This window comes from Pecten maximus, chromosome 8, assembly GCF_902652985.1.
Source record: "Pecten maximus chromosome 8, xPecMax1.1, whole genome shotgun sequence".
NCBI lineage: Eukaryota > Metazoa > Mollusca > Bivalvia > Pectinida > Pectinidae > Pecten > Pecten maximus.
In genome coordinates, this window is record NC_047022.1 from 22,636,103 (window position 1) to 22,657,123 (window position 21,021).

At 35.9% G+C, this 21,021-nt stretch overlaps 1 protein-coding gene across 3 annotated transcripts in view; it reads left to right on the forward strand.

The window, feature by feature from the left end:
• Positions 1-195: 195 nt before the first annotated feature.
• The window catches only part of LOC117332806 (ARF GTPase-activating protein GIT2-like), a 100,873-nt gene continuing 80,047 nt past the window's right edge, over positions 196-21,021 (forward strand). For all 3 annotated transcript variants that reach the window (XM_033891850.1, XM_033891852.1, XM_033891853.1), the window contains exon 1: positions 196-364. In XM_033891850.1, coding sequence (XP_033747741.1) covers positions 307-364 — 58 coding nt within the window. In that variant the 5' untranslated portion in view covers positions 196-306. The remainder of the gene's footprint in view (positions 365-21,021) is intronic.

Here is a 21,021-nt window from a genome sequence, read left to right on the forward strand (position 1 = left end):
TAAACAAATATTTTACGACATGAAATAAGATACGAAACTAAAAATAGGTCAGGTACCAATGTAAAATAGTATCTCAATTTTATAGTAAAATTTACGTTGGAAAGGTATGAATCAATCATACTATTTTCATGAGGTGATTTATATGTTATTTAGTTAAAATCACAAACACTTTTAGTAAATACGAAAATAAATATCAACTCTGAAAGGCTGAAAAAAACTACTTTAGCTGAGCGGAAGAGGGAGAGACGAAAATAACATTTATTTTGTCGTTTTCCTGAGGACTATTGTATCCACACAATAGTTTTCATGTCCAGAGGGAAAGTTCGGTCGGTGACAGAGGTTTGCGCAGATTGCAGCGCCTCTGGTGAGTATAGATTTTCCATTTCTATTCCATCATATTCGACTACTGGTACTGTCTCAGTTTCAGTACCAACTTTTGTTCGCATCACTTTTTAGTGGTGGAGATTTCGATAGCTGAACATGCGGTTTTATTGACTTGCAGCTAACACTAACGATTATAATTAGCCACTGGCAACTTTCCGTATCTGTTATTCTTTCAATGTTAATAGTTATTCAACTGTTAACATTTTATTTGAGGGTATGGATTTTAACAAAGGTAAACCAGGTATGAGTAGATCAATGATTTATCATGCTTGTTTATACAATAATATGTATATCATATGTTTAGCTACTTTCAGCACATGCTTACTGATTTCCTTGTACTTGTTAGTTGAGAAATTATAGCATTGAAATGGCCTGTGTTTATTTTTAATGTGAACACTTTGTTTCTGGGATATAGTTTGGATTAATAGAAAGTAACTGAAAGTGTGCCATCCCAAATGAGTCTATCACTTTAGGAATTAGTTACACATACTCCTTGCACAATGGCATTTAAATCATGATAGCATTTCGAATGGGGAGACCAGAGATGTTACATGTATTTAAAAATGTTAGTAGTGAATACTATTATATGTGTGTAGCAGGCCGGGTTTTAAATTGTGAATACTGCAGTACACATAGTTGTATGGTCGCCTTCTAGCTTCAGGCTAGGGGGAATTTCCCTTTAGCTCAGTCGGTAGAGCGGCGGACCAGTAAGCCGAGGGTCGCGGGTTCGATCCCGGCTTGCTGCACACTACTACTCCTTGAACTTTTACATTGGTGCCGCAGACCACTCCAAGTGAAAGCAAGAGGCTTCCTTGGAGATAGAACCTGGGTTTGTGTGTTTGAGGGCGAACACGTTTGAAGGAAGGAGTAGTGTATCAGGCCGGGTTTTAATTGTGAATACTGTACATAGTTGTATGGTCGCCTTCTAGCTTCAGTCTAGGGGGAATTTCCCTTTAGCTCAATCGGTAGAGCGGCGGAACAGTAAGCCGAAGGTCGCGGGTTCGATACCGGCTTGCTGCACACTACTACTCCTTGAACTGTTACACTGGTGCCGTGAGCCTTCTTCTGGTAATCCCTTGTGTGGGTTTTTGTTACTTGTAATTGAATTTGTAGGCCTTGTATTGTTGAGTGTTCTGTTTAAATTCCTGTCGTGTAAATAAATATCTTAAGTTGAATCTATCAGCTTGTTGATTGTCTTTTGCCATGTCATGCTGGAGATACATACCGTTGTTTATAGAGTTGTGTAGCACACGCGGAACCCAGTCGTAGGACCTGAGAAAACATATCCACTATACGAAAACTGTTGCATGTGTAAGAGGAGTGGGAAATGCACTGCCAGACCGGGGTTCAAACCCGGGACCTCCAAACACTAGCCGGATGCTACCTGGTCGCTGATGATATACCTGGTCCAGTCCTGCTATACTCTTCCCTTCCTTTTAAAGTCTTTGAGCCCGAAGACCTAACAACTCGCAACCAAGTTTTGGGTTGGGTATCCCCTTGTGAAGCATTCACCTCCCCTGACACAAGGTTTGGTGACAGGCACTAAATGTAAGAGGAATAGAAAAATGCTCGACCAGACTGGGGTTCGAAACTGGGACCTCCAGCACTAGCTGGATGCTCTACCAATCGAGCTACCTGGTTGCCAATGATCGACCCAGTCCAGTTCCACTACATATGTATACAAATTCTAGTTGTTTTGTTCCCAGGTCACTGGTAAGGTTTACATACTTAAGAGATTTGATGCTTTTATGAGATGTTTTGGTGCCATATTTTAATTTATGAAAATTAAAAACAGACCTTTATTTAGCCAGTTATATATATGGTTTCTGTCAATCACAAGTCCAGAACCAGCTGCTATTGCTTTTAACTTTAATGTCATATGTTTGAAGTTGTTATCGATCTTTACTCTGAGTTTGGAATTAAGCTGTCGTGTAGTGTTACATGCAGTAGCCTATTGATTTGCTAAGGTAAATCATGACTTAAAATTGGTACTGAAATATATCAATTTGTATCTCAAATGTTGACACCAATATATATGTACCTAATTGGAGGGTTGTTCTGGATTAGGAATATAATTTCACTGCCATAATGACTATAACCAGAACAACTGATGTCTATAGCACAAGTCAATGTAATGCAAAGTCAGTTAAAAAAAAATGAAGCATACACAGGGCATCCACTAGACCCTTGTAGGTACCTGGTATGTTTTTAACTCCCCAAAATGAGATCTGATTCTTTTGATTAACTGTCGATTTGACTATGTTTTGACCTTCGAGATTTCTGGATACCCTGATAGATATTCTGCTATCAAACATTTGTAGTTAAGTTACAAAAACTGGCCTTTAACAATGCAACCCTACTCTGGATTTAAAATTTGAAGGATCAACGCATCATCTGACACCCATGTTTGCAAAACCCACATGGGGCAGTTGCCTGGTACTGACTGTAGGCCAGTGGTTTTTCTCCAGGTACACCAGCTTTCTTCCACCTTCAAAACCTGGCACATCCTTAAATGACCCTGGCCATTAATAAGACATTAAACAAAATTAACCAAACCAAATGAATGACAGCACTATTGTCCAATCACACTATTCACAGTACTGGTATGATGATAATGATCAAACCTCCATCTTTGTTTGGAAGAGATTTATATAAAGGTTCTTAGAACTTCAAGCTGGTACTAGTGAACCCAGAGGAATCAAATGTCATCTCATAATAGTGAACATTAGAGATCCCACAAACTTCAAAGGAATTACAACTCTAACCAAAAATGAGAATTTCATGTATAAAAAGTGGCAAAACTTCTTGAAAAATGTCAACATTGCATATCAGGCAAAAACCTGGGACAGTTGTTTGTGATAATATACGTAGTGTCCAATGACACGATCCTACCTGCAGGTACACACTTCTACACCAAAAGAGGGAGTGATTACAAGAATTAAGAATGCAGGAAACACTTAAGGGGTCCTTAGTTAGAAGTTGAATCACAAAAACTATTGTTCAGAATATTTACCTGTGTTTTAGTTGCTGTTTGTCATTTTATCTTTCCATATCTCCAACTGTCATCTTTGGCAAGTTTTGTTGGTGTACTTATATTTATTTATCTGTATGCAAGAATGTGTGACCAGGAAGTAACAAGTCACAATTTACATGATATAATCTCATTTGAACAGTTTCCGTCATATCTTTATAAAATTGTTAGAGTTATCAAATACCCATGTCTGATGTTGATGACAGTTTCCGCCATGAATTACAAAGAAAACAATTTTTTGTACAAAGTTGCATGTGAACAAATTAGCAACAATATATTGGCTATTGCCATTTTTTCTGAGTGAAAACAGCATGAGTAAGACATTGTTTTATAATTATTGTATTATTCTGACTATGAATTTAAGATCGAAGGAGACATGATGTCATTGGTCTTCCATTCTGTCCTTCCACATCATCATTTCCAGACTGTGAATAACTCAAGTTCAAATTAAATTCGTCATCAAAAGTGCTTGATTGGAATTTTCTTTCAGGTCAATAGATCAAAGGTCAAGGTCACTGTCACTATAAATAGAAAATTGGTTTCTGGACAATTATTCCAGTTCAAAACTTCACACACTACTTCCTTACGGTAATGCTTACTTGGTTTTTTTTTACGGGTCAAAAGGGACTAATGATCAAATGGGGTGTGCTTGCTTGAGATTACTTTTTTTAGGTGCTGTGAATTTCTTCTAAAAGCGAAATTTTGCGATGACCGCTTAAGGTTGCTGTTTCACCTTTAGTGGTTATCGCCAAATTTCGCTAGAACAAATTCATTCGGAACTCTCGGAGGAATCAAAATGTTGCTTGTTTCAATGATAAATCCTGATGAGTTCAGGATGGGACCAGAAATAGTTTTCCTCAAAAAATGCTAACAACACTAGACAATCTTGTCATCTTCCGTGAAATATGTGTTTGTGATTAAAAGTGATATGATTCACACTATATGTTTGAAGACATTTTGTTGAATTTAAATAAATTATAGAAAAACAGCTTGAATCGTACACAATGATCTGTTTTATCACTGAGTATCCAAACTATTTTCTGTGCAAAATAATTTGCTTGCTTCCTAGTTTGTACGAGGGGAGGTAACTCGTATACACTCCAGTTGCTGCGACATTGGAAAGTCACATCAAGCTCTTGGGTTGATAAAAATGGCCCTCGGCCGTTGAATACTGTTTTTAGTCTCAGATTATCCAATTGGAAATCGATAATTGAAATCTGCAATTGTTTTTACGTCTGATACTTAAAATGAAAGAATAATTCCGATTGGTTCATCATTTCCGAGAAATAGGCCACACAAAAATTGCCATGCTGGTTGAATTGGTTGAAGTGATTATGAGGCGAAACCTAACATTACCTTGTGTCCGCAATAGAGATTCCGATAGCAATAAAGAGGTTGCATGTTTTAAATCATTCGATAGTGAAATGCTTGCACAAAGTATATCACATGAACGTGCGATTCAACAAGTCACCGGAACAGATACAGTAGATCAATTCATCGGCTGGGAACAAATTTCCGCGACGAGTTTCTTCTAACGAAAGTTGTCAGTTCTCTTATGTTTATCAGGATACGGATAAGTTATTACACAGAGAGAAAAAAAGCAGTAAATTGAGTACAATTTAAAAACTTCTGAACCAAAATAAACTGGGAGAGTAATTCACAGGAATCTTATATATAGAGAATCGCGATGTGGTTTATCAAGAAATATGACGAATATCACGGATTAATCGATCTTGGAATTAAACTTATCATAGTATGCCAATTCAAGTGAGGTTTAAAAACGCAACTCTTCACTGTTCATCACAACTTTAACGCAACCACAGCCTTATTAAAGTAAATACGATTCCTTAATATGACATAGGATAATCATCAGTAAAACATTCAGGAAGACACTTGAAAACAATAAAAATGTCTTCTTATTACATGCTATTTTATATTTATAATTTGCTTTTCTTCCGTATTTCAATTCCTCATGCATGCGCACAGCACCTGTAAATGTCCTTGACACTTTGATTTTTAATGAAAATGTCCAAGGCCAAGGTTTACTGCCACTATAAATAATATATTAAGGTTCATCAGGTCGCCTTGTAGTAGCTGATGGCTACCCCAACAGACATATAGGAGACTGTCTTATATCCATGGTCATATCTTGTTTTCTCTAGGTTCTCTATAGTTTCCTATCACAGTAGTTTAAAAACCCTTGCATGCCATACATCCTTCAAAATTAAAAGGAATTATTTTACAATTTCTGTCAAATGAATAAAATTGGAGCTGTTGTGAGATCTAGAAGATTGATCAAAATAGAATTATTTTGATCTTGGTCATTTGTATTTTAATGTTTCATGTAAAGTGCATTTTTTTCTCGGATACTACAGACTCTGGTCTATAAATAGATGTTTTTGATCATGGTTGATGAAGACTTGAGGATTAGTAAACTATACAAGCAGCTATAAATTAGCTAACATCCAATAGAAACCAGCATCTGTTTCCACTTAACCAGGAGAGTGCATGCATGGTAATTAGGCAACCGTATACACTTCCATTGAATGTATTTGATTCAACTACAGGTTAAACTGCTCTTTTGATACTGAACTGTACCTGATAACCCAATTTTGAGAAGTTCAATACATTGTGAAAGGCTGAAAACTCTCCTGATATCTTCCTGATAGTTAAAAATTTGAATGTTATTGAAAAATACCAAGTACACATTTTGTCAAACACATAATAAAACATTCTCCTTGTATAGGCCAATGGACCAGACTTGAATTAAGTATGTACAATTTGCTATATATAGTGGATTATTAGAGAAAATAAAAAGCAGATTGGCTCAGCTCCATTATCACAAATTAAAAAACCAACAAATATTAACATGGTCATTGTATTGGTAAACCCGCCTGTTCTACTGTAGCAACTGAATATTAATAAATAAATGGTTGTTTCCATGGCAGCCTATTAAAATAATGAATCATGCCGAGATTGCAATTTGTCATAAGTTTTTAATAATCCATGAATTACTATTTTATAGGGCATTTTGAAAAAAAGTGAGTCAGATGATTGTGTTCCTTGTTAGGATATGCAGGGATCAACCTTTCAGGATACATCTCTACAGAAATGATAACAAACAATCATTGGATGGTAAAATTCAGCTAAATTGTATTTGAATCTGAGTACATCGAGATCCTACTTCCTGTCAGAACATATGTTGTAATAGTTCCTATATTTAATTCTCAGTCTGTAAATCCTGCTCGGTGTGTTATTTCTGTATGTGATGACTTATATCCTCAGTGTTAACGATTGTGCTACTGTTCACAAGCAACCACCTGATGGGAATGTTAATATAACACGGGTTCTTGAACTTGTCCAAAAACCATCTCCCCTTCCCTCTCTCAGCTTCACTGGTAAAACCTAGCACAGCAGTTGGTAATCCTACGAAGCAATAAGTCAAACAATATCCTCAAGTGTTTTTGCAGTTGTCGCTGTTTCTGAGTAGATATATACTGAGTACAGCATTTTCAGGATTGTATCCATGTGTTGTCTGAAGTCGTAGTTGGAAGTCTGAAATAGTTGTACAGTAAAATGTTATATTTTTGTGTTATAGGTACTTAGGTTAGAATTTTATTCCAAAATGTCTTGTTACTACTGTATTTTGTTTAGTACATATATTATCCACAACATTTACTGATTGTAAATGGCAGCCATCCTATTGCATCATACCAGAGTACTGCTTTTACAATTGTGTATGTAATAGATACATAATGGGTATGAGTGATGTATCGGATGTATCACACGAGTGCGTAGCACGAGTGTGATATATGCGATACGTCACGAGTACCCATTTTGTATCTGTTTTATCCAATGACAGCTGAGGTTTTTTCACCCACGTGCCTAGGGGTGGAGCTATAAAATTGATCAGAACCTGTCACTGTGATATGTTTCCCGCCAATTTCTGACACGTTTTGTTTTCTGTCACAGTAGCCCATTCATTTCTAGTGAGACTGTCAACCATGACGGATCAGGTACTGATCACTGATGTCAATGTTTTCACTGACCTCGACGATATAACATTATCACAGGCCGTAGACAAGTATGAGTATGAACTGGAAGATAGTGACACGGTACAATGTAGCTACTGAAATTGGAATATTTGATACCAAGGAATTAACTCAACCAATTGGTGTAAATAAACTGAATGGTAATGTGAAAAACATGTGAATAGAAATGCTGCAGGATTCGAGGGAAATTACACAAACGGTAACCGCTGCGGAAAGAGGACTTGCGCTACTTCCCTTTACCAACCAGGTAAGTCTAAAATCATATCGTTTGAACAAATTGTGAAATGAAATATTTTTCGTAAATTTCGACGTTCACAATGTCACAAAATCCTTTCAAAATCTGTGAAATTAAATACATCGATGAATCGGTTAATCGGTAGGCCTATTTTTAGCCACGCGTCCTGTTATCATTTTCATCACTATTTTGTTTATGATAGGATTTTTGTGCAACGAAAGTATATTGTTACATTTGGCATAATCTGTATAACCATTTTTTTTAAATGCCTGAAATTTTATAATATGTATCATGTAGGATCCTAATGTATGCGTTTTTTTACGGATCTGTTAAAATATAATATATATTCTACTTAATAAAATATTAACAGGGTTTTATATTCTGTTTGGTCAGGTTTTGATGAACAACTCATTATGGACAGAACGGTACATCGCAGCAGGGCTGTACGTGCCTACAAGGTGAAGAAAGAAGACAGAACATTTTTAAACGGCACTCGTATTTCATTAAATTTTGTTTGAAATGCATTTCCTGTCTTTGTTCGATCATTTGTCACGCCTACATTTGAAATTGGCCCCGCCTCAAGACTGAGGCATGGACCAATCAGAAATGCCATGTGATATTTCAGATATCACATATGTGATATTTGAAATATCACATAGTATGCAATATATCGACAACAAAAGATCAAAGAAAAACCGAGGCGTCATTGGATAAATATATGTGTGTACAGGATAAATCTTGGTCTTGATTTTACAAATTCTCTTCCCAAAAATGAGACAAAAAGGCCTCATTTCACACCTGTGAAGAAAAACACTTTTGGATATAAAATCACTAGCAGATACAGTAAATATAGATATATGTTGAATAAGGAATAATTGAATAAAAATATTTTGTTAAAAAAAAGAAAAATATCAACACACTTCATTTGTAAAAACCAGTAGATCGAAACTTGAGACCAGTTTCCACTATATGTCTGAACACTATATATTGTATCTGTGCATATGAAATAGATTGAATAGAAATTATCTCTATATTTTTTATTTAGCTAATGGCTTAAAAAGAAGGAAATCCCCTAGTGTAAACTTGATTACAAAATATTTTGATATGTACATTTAGTCCATTAAATATGTACATATAGAGTGTAAGCAGGGAACTAGACAGTGAGTTGTGCCAGCAATACGTTTACTGTGCGTGCTGTAAGCTGCTGGGAATACAGAAAGATATTTAAGCAGCTTATCTATACATCATGATGTATAACTGTTCATTGATTTATTATGCTATCACATAACGATCCTAAGAAAAAAAATGAATCTGCCAAAATGATGTCGCAGTCTTGATAAAGTATTTAGTACCTCTTGATCTGATGATCTGCAACATTTAGGGTTCATGAACGCATGTGTATACATGGTGATATGATGTTGGATAAAACCTGTGTCTCCCAGTGTTCAATAAAACATACATTCTTGGTGTATTACATAGCAGAATCAAATGTTTGTTTGCTGGGTTTATTGCCCCATGAACAGCCATGGTATTTTGAAGTAGAGTATTTATGTAGTAGCTGGTGGCTACCTCATCGAGCAACATGATACATGAGACACATCAAATGCTATGAAGAGCAATTGAGATAAAACGTCTTGTAAAAGGATATGACCACAACAGAACAGGACTATCCATTATACCATGTTCTATTATCATAGGTTCCCTATTCTCGTGGCAACTAAAACAAAATGCACCAGTGTTTTTTGTTAATTCCATTCATAGACAATTGGTTAAGCTGTGTTAAACAATTATTGATGTAATCATTAATCACATTGTATTTCAACTATATATTAACAACATTTAGGAAAACAGTCCCATTCCATGAACATTATCAAATTTTACTTGATTTATACTGTATAATCTTACAAAACTGGCCCGCTAATCTGTCTGATGTGTGAAGTGATGTTGTTTGACTTATAACAGGAACAAAATTACATTAATGATAGTAAGACTTGGGAACAGTATCAATAGTACATTATCCAATACAAATAAGTTGCGGATTCAAAGAGTAAAATTGGACAGATCGCTTAAAGTAGGCGCGGCTTCAAGGCCTTTCAAGGACATTGACTTGTTGTGCATGTGTACATATGTGTTAGGCTGTGTACAGGGGCTCACATAGGGAGAGTTCCAACTTGCAGTATTTGCATAAATTACAATATCTGTATGATTGAATGCTAAATAAAACAATTGTTTATACCAATGGTTTGTTAGGTACTAGGAAGCTTCTTTCAGGATAGAAAATACATATTGTTGCTCACTCGAAACAAGTTAAAAAATCTCGGCCGAGTAAAATCATTAGACACAAACACATCCGTCGTAAATCTGATACGTAATAACGGCGGCCTGAACAATGGCACATTTACAAGTAAGTAAAATGATAGTATTTCATTTAATTCAATGTTAATTGATCGTTAAACGTTCTTCATTTCGGGATAACTATGATGGTTATTGCACGAAGCCGCTCGGGCAATGCGTAGCTACAGTAGGCCCCAAAACAGTACCGTACACGTTTCATTTGTGACACAAAAGTTAAACATTTGTACAGTATAATCTTTGCATGGTTATATTTTTTTTTATCTGAATGAGAAACTATCGCTATATTATTATAATAAATGGTCTCTTAAATACATCAAAAGCAGTCTACATAGCCTGTTGCGTTTACGAAAGCACTACTGTAAGAATAGGCGATATATGTTGGTAAAATTAGGTCAGAACATCAACATGTCTGCTTTTAAATATGCTCAGTCGTATTATCTACCAAACATAGTTGATACCTGCAAAATTATCCATCACTAATTGGGACACCTGTGGATTGTTTTGACTGGATATGAATGCTTTTCACGTCACTCAGCACGATCTGGCAACCGATCCTTTCAACTATACCGCAAGCGACACCTCGCGTAGCATGCTTACCTAGCGTGAGGTCGCAGGTTTTCAGGTAATACCTTGATTGGCAATACTTAAGAGATGTCCAGTCACAATTAAATAATCATAATGCTAAGTTAACACTAGTTATATGTGAAAATACACGGACGATTTCTTAGTTTGCCATACACAGCAAAAATACAAATATCGCATGTTATTTATACATGGCCGGGGGCCTACATTTGCAATCAGCTGTCTCGTGCGTGGTGTATTTTGCAATGTAACAAAAACTAAATTAACGCTAAAATATGTGGCATATATTAAATCACAGACGCATTCTAATGATCACGCATACAATCTAATAACCTAAACGTGCTTGTTGATCAAATTTAAATCTTTGCATTTTTTCTGGGTCGGTCATCGGGGCCGGGTCGTCTCGAGCTTTCAATGGAGTTTGCCGGAAAAAATGTTACTTTACGTTCTTCATTTGACAAGTTCGAACTATCCGAAATGGTATCTGTTATAATCAGCCAGAGTTCGAACTATTACTAGCTAAAAAAATACTGTTTTTCTAGAAAAAAATGTGTGTTCGAACTATCCGCGTGTTCGAATTAATCAGAGGTTTACCGTACTGTTTGTGTCATACATTAATCCACACACGTCAATGTAGTGAGTACTTTATTTGTCCACAGATCGGATTCAACAGCAGTAATTAGGAGAGATGGAACCCCTCACATACCCTTATATACAAGTGTTTGTTTTATATACTTGTGCACTTTCATCAACTTAATTGGTATAATTATAAGATTTTCTCTTAATTAGATCAGATAAAAATGAAACTTTAGATGTTATTTTTCTAAACTGGGGCATGTTTTTCCTGCAGAATTATGTAATTGCTTCCTGGGACCTGAATACTATGAGAGAATCAATATTTTTAAATGTGTATAAATTGCGGTGAACCACAGCTATGATGTTTTACTATAAAGTTCACTTAATGAAGTCTATATGCAGCCTGAGATATGATCACTTATCAGTTTATCAGGGTTCTGAGGTGGAATTAATTTCACCATCTTGATAGGAGAGTTTACCAGAGACCTGTGTAGGGCTATAAACTTGTTGTCTGTGTCAGTGATAAGAAGACCTGTATATGTTTGTAAGATATGTTCCTGTTACAGATATATGTTAGCATCAACAAGACATGTGTGTTTTGGCAAGTGTTTGGCACTGGCATCACCATCTTCAGTATATTGTATATAGATCGTAGTTATTAGTTTTGTACAGGTGTCAGCACCCTACACCTGTCAATTAACATTGATAGAATTACAAGTTTGACTCGTTACATGTAACTTACTGTTTTGGTATTTTATAGCAGTTGTAAAGCTTTGCAAATATATTGTGTTTGGCTATGTTTGTCATTCCCTAAACCTTTTGCTGTCTAATGTAGATTTTAATTCCATTTTGTGAAAAGAAGTTAGTCTTTACCACAGCGACATATGACCTTAGACGGAACAGCCATTTTGTCTAGTTAAAATAGGCACATTCTGGATATCATGAAATAATTGTTTCCCTGGTTACTTTACATTTGGGATATAAATGTAGTTAAACTTCAACAAATAGAAAATAGAAAGCTATATATATGGTCTGCTGTAATCAGAATTCACAGCACAATAGATTGACCAATAAGTCTGATCTTCTAGATTTGTATGCTAGGTTATTAGGCAATGCACTAATTAAAATACCTCCTATATCATATTGTTAAGCCTTGTCAGTGGGTAATCACAGCAAGACTGATGTCCTGCTGTGAGTGACATGAATGTGTTAATTACCAGGCATTAATTATCTAGGTCGAGCACCAGTTGTCATAGCAACATCATCATAATGGTTTATAAAATCTGTACTTTATATAGATATCTCATTTTGTAAACCTAAAATTTCTGCTTCTGTTTCACCTTAGAAATAAAACCAGGTAAAGATGGGCAACAAGTTTCTTATATTGGTTTAGATTTGGACAAGTCTCAGCTGGTGACCTATTGCGATCACCTTTTGTCTGGCATTGTTCATCATCCAGCGTCATAAACAGTTGACATTTTCGACTTCTTATAAATAACCAAGAGGCCCAGGGTCATGATATTGGGTCAGTAGCATGCTGAGAGCAAATGCTACCAACTTTGTTCAAATGTCACAGGTCAAATTTATTAAAATCTTGAATTTATTCTTCTCCATAACCAAGAGACCCAGGGTCATGATATTGGGCAAGTAGCATGCTGGGTTGAAGGGCTTCAAAGTTGATCAAATGAAAGACCTTGACCTACTTTCAAGGTCACATAGGTCAAATGTGTTAGAATCTACAACTTCTTAATAACCAAGAGGCCCATAGCCATGATACCAAAGATGTGCAGATGAATTGCCTAGAAGTACTTTCATGATCACAGAGGTAAAATTTTAGGTGTGTCATTAAGGGTCATGATATAAGGACAGTGGCATGATTTGATAAGAAACTGGAAAGGTTGTTCAATATCATGATTTCGATTTACCTTCAAGGTCACATGGTCAACTGTATTAAATTGATTCAAAAACAAAAACATCAACTATCAGTATGTATTTTAGAACTCATGGTTTCACACAACATTTTTGGGAATGTATATTTTATTCATGTTTGTACAATTAAATAAAAAGTAGCTTTGAAATATGAAGCACTAATAGACCAGATGTGACAGAAATATAGGAAATTCACACTAAAATCACCACCATTTTATAATTAGATAGACATATGGTATGTAAACCCAAGTGAATGGTGCACATTTCCGCAGCTGTGTTAAAGGTTGTTCGAAGGAAACACATTTCATGTCTACTAATTAAATTGAAATACAGAGTAAGGCTGATAAAAATAGTAAAATTAATGATAAGACACTGTAAGGTAGCACTGAACTTCTGATAACGTAATGAAAAAAAACAAAAAACTTTCTATATACTAGATACAGGAGTGTTTTTCCTGCCTATATATTTGGGGTCGATATTAAACCCCATTTCTACTTGAAACAGGTTGAATTTTTTGCCAATCAAGGAACCAATATCCCAATTTTTAGCTCACCTGCCTGAACAGCAAGCTTAGTGAGCTTATGTTGTGGTGTGGTGTCCGTTGTCCGGCATACTTTTTTCCCTTTAAAATTTTTTTCCCTTTCTCAATAACTGTGAAGCACAGAGATCTGATATTGGTACTGTGGCATGCTGGGGTGAAGGTCTACCAAGTTTATTCAAATGAATAACCTTGACCTGCATTCAAGGTCTCAGGTAAGATATGCTAAAATCTAAACAACGTCTTCTCAACAATCAACAGGCCCAGAAAGTTGATTTTGGGTCTGTAGCATGCTGGGATGGAGGGCTACCAAGCTTGTTCAAATGAATGACCTTGACCTACATCCAATTTGCAATGTCACAGGAGTCAAAAAAGCTAAAATCTTTAAACAATTTCTTTTCAATAACCAAGAGGCTCAGGGAGATGATATTATGTTTGTAGAATGCTTGGGTAAAGGGCTATCAAATTTGTAAATGGATGACCTTGACCAACATTCAAGGTTACAAGGGTCAAATGGGCTAAAATCTTTAAACAATGATTTCTTGATAACCAAGAGTCTCCGAGACCTGATATTGGGCGAATAGTATTGTGGAATGAAGGACTACAAAATTTATTTACATGAATAAACAGAGCCTACTCTGATATTTGAATAAACATGGTAATCAGCTTAGTATCTGCACAGATGACCCAGATCAACTTCAAAGATGCTCTAGAAGCAGATGAGCAATGTGCCCATTGTGCCTCTTGTATTTTTTGAAGATTGAAAGCTTAAGTCTGGAACAAAACTTGTTTGATGATAAAGCTCATTGTCCTAATGCATACCAGGTACACATATAAACCGAAGACAGGTTTTGCCTAGAACTATGAATTGCTGAAAAGATGGTGCTTGTGTAAAGGTTAGCTTTTTTTCAGATTTTCAACATATGCCACAAAACATTTTTCAATTTCTTCCTTTCTGCATACAAAACTTTCCAATTTCACCCATGTAGAAATTTCTTTAATTGATAAAACAAAAACAAAAAAAAACAACACTAGGTGCAATATTATGCTATAATTATTTTCTCACTATTCTGAACTTTTGAAGCATGGATGATTTCAACCCTTTTGAATATATTGGAATGTGTATATATATATAGACCTAGGGCTTTTTGGTTATCTAAAAAATAAATGGATGGAGATGGTATCTGATCCAAAGTACTTACACAGGGGAAACATTCTCAGCATCACTCCTGGAGGGGCGTCTTCTTTATAAAGGTATATCACCAAAGAGAACAACATAATATAATGTGCTCACTAAATAAATGTTTTTTGTTTAAAATATGGTAACATAGTAAAACAAGAGCTATCTTCAGTGTAGAAAGTTGTATCAGTGCAACATATACTATAGTAACCCATTAAAATGTAAAGTATGTGCCAAATAATGGATAACTATTCTATAGTTTATCGTAAAATGTTTGAGTGTATTGTAAAATGTATAAATGTATTAGTGTATCATAAATCATTAATGTATGAGTTTATCGTAAAATGTATGAGTGTGTCGTAAAATGTATGAGTTTATCGTAAAATGTATGAGTGTGTTGTAAAATGTATAAATGTATGAGTGTATCATAAAATGTATGAGTTTATCGTAAAATGTAGGAGTGTGTCGTAAAATGTATGAGTTTATCGTAAAATGTATGAGTGTATTGTAAAATGTATAAATGTATGAGTGTATTGTAAAATGTATGAGTGTATCATAAAATGTATGAGTGTATCATAAAATGTATGAGTGTATTGTAAAATATTTGAGTGTATCGTAAAATGTTTGAGTGTATTGTAAAATGTATGAGTGTATCATAAAATGTATGAGTGTATTGTAAAATGTTTGAGTGTATCGTAAAATGTATAAATGTATCATAAAATAAATGAATGTATCATGTTAACACTTAACCTTGGATAGCTCTCATCCCATAAAACCATTAACCATTTAATAGATATAAGAAGTGTGTAACCTATTTCCGAAATGGTAAAATTAAAGATGAATCATTATGTACTCGTGAGTGTTGCTATGTAGTGTCGGCCTGTTACTGGAGAAGTACAGTGATAACTAGCAGTGGAACTATATATATAGCTAGCTGTTGCTGGTCTCTGAAAAATGGATCCTTGATCATGAGGAGCCAGAATTTTTCAGTCTCTCAATTTTGTACAGACAGAAAATCAGAATCAGAATCTACCGGTTAACATTACCAGTAAAGTACTGATCTGTGTATGCTGTCTACATATTACTGTATAGCATGTGTATAAATTTCTGTTGTTTCGTGGTTAAGATACATACAACAAATATTGTTGTGGGGCATTATTGTTATATTTAAAAATTGTTGCATGGCCAAGGGTTAACCAGAAAAGTTTATACCCAGGAAATGCTTTGAAAACTCAAGCTCCAAACCACGAAAGAAAGTACACATGAGCATTTTATGTTATACAATCTGTTTAATTTAAAGTCGTAGGGTCTACAATAATCGTGTATGAATATGATGCCCATATTTTCGGGTAAAAGACTCACTGGTGGCCGAATTAATGAATCGAAAGTTAACTTACAGTAATTTATTTTCTTTGACTTAATCGTAATTGACCAGATATATATTTTTAGCCGAATACAAATTGAAGCTAATTATTTATACATGGATGATATCCCAGAAAGCAATTACCAAATTGCTAACCAAAAATTTATAGCTAATTATAAACATGTTCAGAGGTGACCACTAAAATTTGCTTTATACAAATATGATCAGAGCTTGCCATGAAACGATGGATGTTCATCAGAAACAAATGATTATATGATAAAATCTTCAGCTGACAAATACATACGATACAGTGTTTGATGATTTCTTAATGAAAAATACCAAGGTGTTCTGGAAACTGTGATTTCTCCTAAACTCACATGTACACATCAAAATGCTAGCTACAAATTTAAAAGGTAGTTCAATGTTTTGACCCATATCCTGTCTGTAAAGGTTTTTTTTTGCTGTGTGGTTTGTGTCAAATGTATTTAGACAGAAAATCAGATAAGCATACGAGAGTGAGGGAGCTCATCAACAAGGAAATTGTCAAATAATTTTTGGTTCTCTATTGCCTGCTACGGCCACAACCTGGCCACAACCTCGTGGCTCCTGTTGACATCTTGCCTCATGCTCACCAGGTACGTTTTTGCAGCTATTGGGTCAGTACAATCTCGCATAAATGCGGGTGAGGTTTCATTCATTTTTTTGTCGTATCGTGTCTAGTAGCCGAAGTATATGTGTCTATTTTTGGCGAATACTGAAAGTACACTTGGTCAGTTGACATGTTAGTTTCATGTCCCCATATTAAGTTCATAAAGAAGGTTTGGCTTACATGCCCCTCCTCCTCCCCCATGTGCATGTATGAAGTGCTAGAGAAAGGTAAAGGATGAGGCTGGGTTTTTGTTTGGCTTATAACATCACAGCATCTGTCTGTTAAGGTTTGAGTTTCTGATAAATTAGGCAAAGTGAACATTTCACAAATTATTTGGGGTGCACATGTACATGTGCAATCCCAAATCCAGGACAATGTGTAAGTGCATTTAAAATGTTTTTTTTTTATACAGGACATTAAAGAAAGAAACATGGCTCTCTGAAAAAAAAAAAAAAAATCATAAAACTAGCATAAATACACATGTTGTTGATACTATGTCTAAGTTGTATATATATTTATGTTTTCTGTTTCCCATTCACATCTGTTACATGGTCTGTGTAAGGTTTATATCTGATAAGGGGCTGGAGACTGGTAGACATCTAAGACCTCTGTAGATGAATTTTAGATGTTAACATTTCAAGTAGGAGTAAATCATTCTGCCAATGTCTATATAAAGACCAGGTAGGCGGAAAAATGGTCGCTATAGACAGGTTGTATTTATTGACAGATATTTTGGCAGTTATATATAGCCTGTCTATATATACAGACAAGGGAGGCAGAAAAATGGTTGCTATAGACAGGTTGCCTTTATTGACAGATAGTTTGGCAGTTATATATAGCCTGTCTATATATATATACAGATTGGGGAGGCAGAAAAATGGTCACTATAGACAGGTTGCCTTTATTGACAGGTCAATATTTTGGCAGCTATATAATCTGTTTACATATAGACTGCTCAAGGGGAGGCAGAAAATTTGACAGGTCAATATTTTCATGCCAGCCAGCTGATTTGGAATCTCATCGTATTATAAGTCACTCGATATTGCATGTATAAATATTCATGTATATATGTATTACATGTTCAATTAAACCAGTCATGCATAATTCTCATCTCAGTTGCATGTACTTCATCTTTACACATATACAGTGCAACTTCCGAAAACCAAACCTTCTAAAAACCGAACACCTCTGAATACCGAACAAATTGTCATTGTATGGAATTGTTCCTTCTTTATTATAATACATTGGAACTTTTTTAACGCGAACTCGGAAAACTCGAATACCCCGCTGAACTCGAAGTACTTCGTCAGTCCCGGCCGAATTCTCTCTTTATCCTAGAAAAAAAAAAAAAGGAAAACTCGAATTCGGAAAACTCGGAAAACTCGAAAAACTCGGATAATACGAAGTGAAAATTTGGTCCCAGCAATAAAAATCCTTCTTGGAATGTTCGAATAACTCAAAGTATCATGTTTGTGTCCAACAATGATCGGTTGTAAACGGCGACATTTTTTCAGCATCGAAATTCCGTTTGTATCGGCACTACAATTCTACTGATTATTAAACGCGAGTATAAGTGTTTCATTATTCATGAAAGAAATTGTTGTTGGAATCTGATAACAATAACTGTCGGTGATGAAAAGTACTGTTTTACTTACATCAGGTAATTTCCTAAGGCGGTCGCCGATAATAGTACACCAAAAAAGACAACTCGCTTAATTTGAACACTCTGATAACTCGAAGTTTTCTCGTGGTCCCTGTCGAGTTCGAGTTAACGAAGTTCCACTGTATTAAAAAACTTCCAAATACCGATCCCTCTGAATTCCGAACACTGGACCGATTTTGTGTCTGGTTCCTGTTAAAATGTAACAAAAATTACTTCTGAAAACCGGCCTTACCTGAGCGATCATGACGCGAGGTCAGGCCAGTCAACCATGAAACCTGTGACGGGTATTGTGTGAAGCTTAATTGTCTCGGGACATACGTATACATGTAGGTAATTTGTACAGGTATCCAATATATACCCCAAGGGGGCATTATGATGGTAGGCTAGTGTACATGTATAATCAACACAAAAAAAAAAAAAAAAAAATGCCACATTTCATTGAAGCTAGAAGCCCGATCGCGAGTTTCGCATCTAATTTAATTGAGGCCCAAAGGAGGTTGTACAGGGTTTATAATACATATCAATGAAGTACAACTGAGATGAGAATTATGCATGTAAGCCGTATGTATTGCGGCTGTACAGCAGATAATTAAAATGTGTGTGTGTTTTACAAACTTTCTAATTATTCCTATGTGCTGTTAATTATACATGTATTATTAAAGATGATCATCATGCACAGTGACAGTGTCTACACTGCATTGCACGGAAACGAATAAAATGGCAATTATGATGTAGAAATATATCTAATTAACATCAACAAAGTGAAAAACATGAAAAGTATGCGTCCTAAAAATGATCGCTTACCGACAGAATATCGACACACTAGGATTGGGGATGTCATTTATTATTCATCCATTTCAAATCTAAAAGGTAAACACAGAAGCCCATACTTTTGAAGGTGCACATTGTAATAGCATGGCATAGGAAACTTTTAGTATTGTATAAATATACAACAATCTATACTTGTTTTCAGTTGATCATAACTATTAACTACTCTTTGCGAGATAGGAACATCTTCAAAGGAAGTACACAGTGTAAAGATAAGATCATTTATTAGCTCACCTGCCCGAAGGGCAAGTGAGCTTATGCCGTGGCGCGGCGTCCGTCGTCCGTCCGGCCGTCCGTCCGGCGTCAACTTTCCATTCAAGCAACTTCTTCTCAATAACCAAAAGGCCTAGAGACCTAATATTGGGCCTGTAGCATGCTGGGGTGAAGGGCTACCAAGTTTGTTCAAATGAATGACCTTGACCTTCATTCAAGGTCACAGGAGTCAAAAAGGCTAAAATCTTCAAACGACTTCTTCTCAACAACCAACAGTCCCAGGGAGTTGATATTGGGTCTGTAGCATGCTGGGGTAAAGGGCTACCAAGTTTGTTCAAATGAATGACCTTGACTTTCATTCAAGGTCACAGGAGTCAAAAAGGCTAAAAAAAAATTAGACGACTTCTTCTAAATAGCCAAAAGACCCAGGGACTTGATATTGGGTCTGTAGCATGCTGGGGTGAAGGGTTCCCAAGTTTGTTCAAATGAATGACCTTGACTTTCATTCAAGGTCACAGGAGTCAAAAAGGCTAAAATCTTTAAACGACTTCTTCTCAATAACCAAGAGTCCCAGGGACTTGATATTGGGTCTGTAGCATGCTGGGGTGAAGGGCTACCAAGTTTGTTCAAATGAATGACCTTGACTTTCATTCAAGGTCACAGGAGTCAAAAAGGCTAAAATCTTTAAACGACTTCTTCTCAATAACCAAGAGTCCCAGGGAGTTGATATTGGGTCTGTAGCATGCTCGGGTGAAGGGCTACCAAGTTTGTTCAAATGAATGACCTTGACTTTCATTCAAGGTCACAGGGGTCAAAAAGGCTAAAATCTTTAAACGACTTCTTCTCAATAACCAATGCAAGAGTCCCAGGGAGTTGATATTGGGTCTGTAGCATGCTGGGGTGAAGGGCTACCAAGTTTGTTCAAATGAATGACCTTGACCGTCATTCAAGGTCACAGGAGTCAAAAAGGCTAAAATCTTTAAACGACTTCTTCTCAATAACCAAGAGTCCCAGAGGCCTAATATTTGGCCTGTAGCATGCTGTGGTGAAGGGCTCCCAAGTTTGTTCAAATGAATGACCTTGACTTTCATTCAAGGTCACAGGAGTCAAAAAGGCTAAAATCTTTAAACGACTTCTTCTCAATAACCAAGAGTCCCAGAGGCCTAATATTTGGCCTGTAGCATGCTGGGGTGAAGGGCTCCCAAGTTTGTTCAAATGAATGACCTTGACTTTCATTCAAGGTCACAGGAGTCAAAAAGGCTAAAATCTTTAAACGACTTCTTCTCAATAACCAAGAGTCCCAGGGAGTTGATATTGGGTCTGTAGCATGCTGCGGTAAAGGGCTACCAATTTTGTTCAAATGAATGACCTTGACCTTCATTCAAGGTCACAGGGGTCAAAAAGGCTAAAATATTTAAACAACTTCTTCTCAATAACCAAGAG